The sequence below is a fragment of the Euprymna scolopes genome, chromosome 16, assembly GCF_053919585.1.
Source record: "Euprymna scolopes isolate OS-2025 chromosome 16, ASM5391958v1, whole genome shotgun sequence".
Lineage (NCBI taxonomy): Eukaryota > Metazoa > Mollusca > Cephalopoda > Sepiida > Sepiolidae > Euprymna > Euprymna scolopes.
The window spans coordinates 48,035,172-48,043,045 of record NC_136497.1 but is presented as its reverse complement, the minus strand read 5'-3'; the positions used below and the strand labels follow the sequence as shown (position 1 = coordinate 48,043,045).

Sequence of the window (7,874 nt, the reverse complement as noted above, 5' to 3'; positions counted from 1 at the left end):
GTAGTGATAATATAATTAAAAGAACAGCAAATAAGATTAATAATGTTAATAAATAGATAATAATTATTTGTATAAAGCACTTATCCTTTCATGTTGCCTCATGTAGGGTTTTTAAATATTGCCCACTACTAGATGAATTCAAAAAACAAACGATACTTGTTACTAGGGTTGGATCAAATACTGACTTTTAACAATTGAAATACAAATACAAATACTTTCGTTTAGGTAACCAGAAATACAAATACAAATACTTTTATTCCTCAATCTAAAAATACAAATAGAAATACAATAACTGATTTAAACAAAAACAAATATAAGTACTTTTTTTTCCAAAGTAATAAAGAAATCTGAAAATATGCAAAAAAAAAAAAAAGGAAAAAGAAAAGAAATATTTCCTTCCAAATTTGACATCTACATTACATTCTATATCATGTCTCCATTGCATTTTATTATCATTAGAGCTCTGAAAGTTTCCGGGCCAAGTTTGGCTCGCTCTGGGGTATAAAAATTACCAGCCTTGCTGAAAACTCTTTCAGATGGTGCCAATGTTGCACACCACCCTAGAATATTTCTGGCGAAAGGCTTCAAAATGTTGAAGCTCTTGTTTTCCTGCCAGTACCTCAGTGGGTTTACGTCAAAAGCCAGAACACCTTCTTCGAAGTAGGAATCGAGTTCTGCCTTTACCGCTGTAGTGTCGCTTGTTGATGGACTTACATTTAGCTTCCCAGCTGGTGGCATGTAGGCAAAAAGACGAGGGGGTTTTGCACTCATGTCAGCCTCGTCTTGATTTGTGTTCACGGTCATGAAAAACTTCCTCTCTTGAACTGTGTTCTTCAAAGACAGCTGAGTTGACTGCGACATAATTAGGTCCACAATCTTCAAAATATTTTTCATTTTCATTTCCTCACATGACAGCCATGACAGCTTAAACCTGGGGTCCATGACAGCTGCAGCAATGTCATCAGTCCTATCAAGAAACGAATGCAATCTCTTTTTGATAGAAGACTGTAGTGCATTAGCCAAGTTTAAGCAGTAGGTTGGTTTACTTTCCATGAATAGTTTGAGGCTGTGTTCAAGGCCAAATACAACTGGTGCAACGCAAGAAAGTGTCACCATGTTTTCTCCTTCCACTTGCGACATTGCCTCTTGGAATGCGTCCAAAATTTGCACCACTTCTTTTAGCATTGCTATTTCCACTACGTTCAATTCTCGTATGTTCTTGCACGATCCTAGGAGACAAATAGCTGAGTTGACGCCATTGACATCTTTGAGGACTGACTTAAGCATAGTCAGTTGAGAGTTCCATCTAGTAGCATTAGCAGCCTGCAGTGATACCCCAATATTTTCCAAGAACGGTGCTGCCACAGTAGATCGCCGTATTGCAGCTACAATACTACAGCACTTGTGTATCACAGTTGCAATTGCGCTGCTTCTGACACTGGGATCATTGAAGGCATCTCGTATGCAGATTTGTTGTGTGTGTGCAAAGCAACTGGACCGATCCGGTGGAAGAAGGGCAAGGACTTCATTCAGATCAAGTTCTTCTTCCAAAATATCAACGTTATCTATGCCGCCATTTTCCTTGATACTTTTATTTTTCACTTCATTTCCATATAATCCTGGTAGACAGATATCAAATGCTCTCACCATAGACGAAGAATTGTCCGCAACCACTTTCCTCACCTTGCCACGAATTCCAAATTTAGTGACTACACCCTCATATGCTGTAACAATATTTACAGCTGTGTGTCGTCCTTCAAACTGATCACAAGCAATGACACTCGACTTCAGCTTCCATGATGAGTTGATGAAGTGTACGGTGACACCAAGAAAATATACCATTTTCCGATTTGTCCAGATGTCTAGTGTCAGGTAAATAAGACTGAGGTTTTCAAATTCCTTTATCAATTGCGACTTAATGTCATTTGCTCTCTGCAGGAGTAAACTGCTTCTAAGTGTGGTTCTGCTTGGGAACACGAAGCGTGGTTCTGCTTCATGTAGAAGAGCTCTAAAAGTCTTACTTTCCACAATACTCAAAGGCAGTTGGTCACATGCAATGGAGTCTAAGAGGTTCTTTACATTAGATCGTTGTTTGATGTGATTAGTGCTAAATTTGTTCTCTTGTAGAGGCTTGGTTTTGAAGAACGAAGTCATTTTGTGCTGTGGTGAATGTGATGCACAGCTCTCAAGCGTATTCTTTTCCACTGTAGCTTCATTGTCTCATAATCAGCATACTGAACTTTGTGAACTCTTCTGAGGTGAATAACTAGGTTAGATGCTGCCTTAGTTGATGCCGAATACGACTTCTTGCACTGCAAATAGTCAGCTATGAGATTCATGTCAGTAGACTTGCCATTGATAGAATAAAACTTTGCCAGTGTAGCTGATAGTTGGGGTAATTGTAGGTCCCCAAATGAATGGCCATCTGGAGTATCAATGTCTTTGTTATTCATCTGCAAAGAATAAAAATGAGAAGTGAGAATCAATTTAATTTTATTTAGTTATTATTATGAGTAGTAGTAGTAGTAGTAGTAGCTTAGTATTATTATTATCATCAAAGTGTTATACACCAATGAGTTTTAATGTTGATATTTTAGGGTTCAGTCAGCATGGTGCCAAATAGACTGATGGCAGTACATAAATATATTGCTTTTCCAAACATGTACAATAGGGACCTATACTTGTTACTACAGACTTACCCCCTATGTATAACACGATGTAACTTTATTATAAATTAATATTATCAATATAACTTTTGTACCATTTAAAAGAGGAAGGGCAAGATAAACTAGTAATAATACTTTTAAAATTCTTTAAGCGTACGAAAATAATGGAAGTGCGAGCCGAAAATCGTGTTTACAGAAATGTGGTGTTAAAAATAATATCGCCATGTAGTAATTATTTCGAAACGATGTCAAACGTGAAAACACACCCGTGTTTAATAAATCTACCAATAATCAACTAATGGTCAGATTTTCATGAAATTTTCAATACTTATCCATTATTGAATGAAATTATACATAAAAGGAAGTTTTTGTAAAATATATTAAAGAGAAAATTTGTTTAGTGCGTATCCCCTCCATATTTCAAGTTTCTAAATTTTACCGAAATATATTCAAGTGTATAGAAATTTCTATTTGTTATGAAGCTTAAGAGTCCAAATAAGTAAAAAATATTTAATTATTACAGATTTAGGTGAACTATCATTGAACAACGTTACCTTGAAGTTGCACTAAAAAAAAAAATGATATAAATGTAATATTATGTTGTTATTGTTTTCAAATAGCGATTTTTCCAATTAATACTTATTATAGTCAGTTGAATTTTCCCCCAAAAGAAACTTCCTTAAAATTAATTAATTTTTGAACGATTAAAAATCCATTATTTCAAAGTGCTCCGTTACAACATAAATTTTTAATTAACGGCTATGAATTTTGTTTTAAATTTTAAATTATTATATAAACAGGAAGCTTACCTTCTATTTTAACGCAGGATGAAAACTCACTTAAAAATAATAGTATCCAAAAAAGTATATTTAAACCAGGTAACTCGTGTCTGATTCAGCCGTAAGATTATCGCGTAAAATATGGAAGCAGCTAATTACCTAATAAACTGTTCGACCGGAAGATTAGAATGTTCCGGTCAATTAACTTCCGTCGAGAATTCTGTTAACTACGAATTATTCTCAAGTAGCATTCAAGTAAAAGAAATGCACTTTCGTAGAAATAATGTAAACCGTTCCAAAATACTAAAAATAAACAAGTAACAGTAACATGTCTACTGAACTAGAAATATACATTACTGTACCTTCTGGTCTTCTGTAGATGCTAAAAACAGACGTAATATTTTATTTATATGTAACATTTTCAACCCCCACTAAATAAAAACAGATTTTTCAAAATTATTTCTCATAATAATGATCAATAATTTTTTATATTCCGATAATTTAATCTTTACGTAAACTATTTGAATGAAAAATAAATTCTTATTAATGAAATTACAGTATTAAATAGTATTTCAAAGTAAACACAGTTTGTTATTGTTCGGCGAGGAACGCATAGACTGATGACGTTATCAGTATCTGCGTATATTTAGCGAAAGTTCACAAAGAAATGGAGGTCCCTAATGTACAATAAGTATGAATAAATCTGATCAAAATTCATTCAGAAAATACTTTATGGTAAAAAAATGATAAATGATACATAAAATCTGGGTGTACGGGAGTAATTGAAAATTAAAATTTGGAAGAGAATGAACACACACACACACACACACACACACACACACAAACAAATAAACAACTTACCTCTATAATGGCAAAATTGAGGTATTACAATTTGTCGTCGCTCTTCACTATCTTCAGCTGGGCAATGCTGTCAGTAAATGAATAAATTGAAACTACTTGACTCAGTCAGACTTACCGTCACGCAACTAGCAGCAGCATGTGTGACTGGACGTAGACGGGGCTGATAGCCTGGTACACGGACGCAACATGTATGTGAACTGTCATAGTTCGTCTGTGTGACGTACATCCTTCTCTCTCTTTCTCTCTCTTTCAAATATAAAGACAAATACAAAATACTATTTTCCTGGATGCCATAATACAAATACAAATACAAATTACTTTTTCTCGTGATGTTAAAATACAAATACAATTACATTAAAATTGTATTTAAATACATTTGAAATACAAATACAATTGTATTTGATCCAACCCTACTTGTTACATGGTCTGATGAAGCGAATGTGTGTCTATTTTTAAACAAAAATTATATTTCATTAAATAGTATCTACATACATATTGTATTTACTGGTGCAATGGAAGCCTTTTAATACAAACGGACCAACATTAAATCACGAGTTCATTGTGCGAAACATGTTTTTGAAACGTCAACATATTTCTAGAAATATGATATGTGTAATGAAGGACGGCTTGTTCTTGAAATGAAAAGCTTCTGTTTAAGAAATGGCGTTCGTAACAATACGCACATACACAAACCGCCATAAAGGGAGCACTTGAATGAAAACCCCTTTACACTTACGCATAGATATAAGCGTATTCCTATCTACTTCATGTTTCGGGCAAATGCCACACGCCTCAAACTTGTGCTTCATTTTTTTCAGGATTATCAGCAATACCGGCTTCATCAGATGTTATTTTTAGGCTCGTCCCTGACATTTAAAAATTCTTCCTAACGAGCGAAATACATCTCTATTCCCTTCGCTTTTCGTCCATGGAGTTCATTTCTATAATTTCATTCAAACGTTTGTGAAGAAAATAATAATAAGATTCCATCTGTACGATTGTCTTCTCACTTCCGTCTCTCTCTCTCTCTCATATATATATATATATATATATATATATATATATATATATATATATATATATATATATATATATATGTGTGTGTGTGTGTGTGTATATGTATGTGTATGTGTATATAATCTCGGAAGATTTATAACCTTGTAAGCTATATAAATTTAAAAACAAAAAATTGTCCTTCATTAGAAAATTGTTTTATCAGTAAGATATTTAATATTCTGGAATACACACACACACACACACACACCCACACACACACACACACACACACATATATATATATATATATACATACATATATGTATATGCATATATAATACAAAATGAAATGATGAAAAAAAATGTACATTATTAGCAAATATTAAACCAAAAATAGAAAATTCATTCTCGTCAATGAAATAAAAAAATTAAAGTAAAGTTTGCAAAAAAACCTGTAGATATTTAAATTGCCAATTAAAGTCCTTCTGTCGCCAATTAATAGAAAAATTCAAATGTTTCCAAGTTTCAAAGTGTTGTATAAAGCAATGCGATGCAATTAAATCAAGTTTTATTTTTATTGTTAAATTTGTCTTTTATTAATGCTCTACCTAGAGTATGGAGCATCTCTTTATCAAGACTGTATTCAGTATAAAATAATCCCCGTTTATACAAATACTCCAATTGTCATTTTATAATTAATACTTATCGATGGATATCATGAAATAATACTAATAATACCTAATAGCTCTTGACATATCTACGACATTACATAAGACCTGGCACAAAGGTCTAATTCATAAGATTTCCACCTACGGAATAGCTAGAAATGCTCTCTTAACTATTAAATCCATTCTCTCTGATGGACTATCCAAGTGGTCGTTAATGGACAGAAATCTAAAGCTCACAATATTAATGCTGGCGTGGCTCATGGATCCATCCTAGGCCAACCGTCTTCCTCAATTTCATCACGTCGCAAGTCACATTAGTGTTAATTCACCGACATATATGGAGACAATACTACCATCTATGACAACACTTCAAAGGCTGACAAAGTTCAGGATCTTGTTGATTCTCTCTCTTCCGTCCTTAAGCGTGTGATAAAGTAAGGTAAAAAAATGGCATCCAAAACCAAACTGCTATCTTTTAACAACCAACACTCAGTTTTATCCTGTTGAAACGAATAGTCCTTACCTTGATGAAGCTGCGACAAACATATTTAACTGAACTTTATCTCTGACATGAAATAGAAAAACTACATCAGATCCGTTGCTAAAATCACTGGAAAAATGGTGGGGACGTTTCCAGAAAATATCTCACTCCCAACGCATCCCGGAAATATGCAAGAGTCAAATATGTCCCAGTGTCGAGTAATGTTACTTCTAGAGTAGAGCTCTTAAGAACACGCTTTCCTGTCTTCGAAATCTAGTGGTCGATTAGCTTTTCGCCTCCCTACTTCTTCTATCTTACAGAAGAAACGTTCTGAGTCTATCTCTGCTCTATCGATATTTTAATGGTAGATTCTGGACTGAGTTCCAATCCATGGCCCCAACATTTAAAACGTTCGCAACAAATATACGTATAACTTAAACAACCACCAACAGATTTTAACACTCTCTATCTGTGAGAAAAATCAAGTAAAATTCTGTGAAAAGAGTTTGTTAGAACTGCCCAACACTTACCACTTATCCTCCAGGCCTTGATAGGTAGTGACCCTGCAAAAAATAATAATAATAAAACAAGTAAAATATTAGTACGACGTTAGAAAGCAAACGTATATTGCGTGTCAGACCAGGTTCAGGATAGAATAAAAAATAAAATATAAAATATTTGAATAAGTCTGTCAGATATATGAACATTATCTTCTGCGCAATGCTTTAAAAAACGTTTCAATTTATTCTCACTAACGTGTAGGAGCTTATCAATCCATATACTCAAATACGGTTGTTTTATAAAATGAGCCTTGCCAAAATATTGTCTGCAACATGTTGCCTCTTAACATGCAGCCTATGATAACAAAGTTTATATTATTGTGCATTGCGAAGGAATAGACCGACATAAAATTTAACATAAATCACTGATACTGCAATGACTTTTTGGTGGTACCAATGACTTCCCGCATGTTTCGCGCAACAATTTTTTTTTACACGGTGGTCACCACTTATCAAGGCCCGGAAGTCACTCAGGGATAGGGTTATTGCAAGTACAGTACGTTAGTGTGGAGATTTGATGACGTGTTTACTTAAGGGGGCGGTTCATTAGGAATTTGTTAACGTTGGACTTGAAGACATCCAAGTTGTAGTCAGGTGGTAAGCAGGGAGACGGAACAGAGTTCCACAGGCGTGCAGTTCTAAGAAAGAAGCTTTGTTCATGGAATCCACGTTTTGATTTAGGCACAGATAAAGAACGGGGGAAATTTTTCACAATGGATTCAGCTAGACGGGTGTTTTTCGTGAAAGATTGGCGAGGGGAGACCAGAGATTGGAGTGCAGACGAGCACCTACCCTGCAAATAACAATAAAACAAGGATAGGCTCGCAACGTCTCTTCTGTGACTTCTGTGATTTAAGTAGTAT

The 7,874-nt window shown here is 34.4% G+C and overlaps 1 protein-coding gene across 1 annotated transcript; it reads right to left on the bottom strand.

The window, feature by feature from the left end:
* Nucleotides 1-367: 367 nt before the first annotated feature.
* On the bottom strand, nucleotides 368-7,017 carry LOC145296260 (E3 SUMO-protein ligase ZBED1-like). Its single transcript, XM_080142467.1, has 2 exons — nucleotides 6,982-7,017; nucleotides 368-2,453 (listed from the first exon to the last, which is right to left on the bottom strand). Exon 2 carries the CDS (start codon nucleotides 2,152-2,154, stop codon nucleotides 424-426), a length of 1,731 nt encoding a protein of 576 aa, XP_079998593.1. The 5' UTR covers nucleotides 2,155-2,453; nucleotides 6,982-7,017; the 3' UTR covers nucleotides 368-423.
* Between the last annotated feature and the right edge of the window lie 857 nt (nucleotides 7,018-7,874).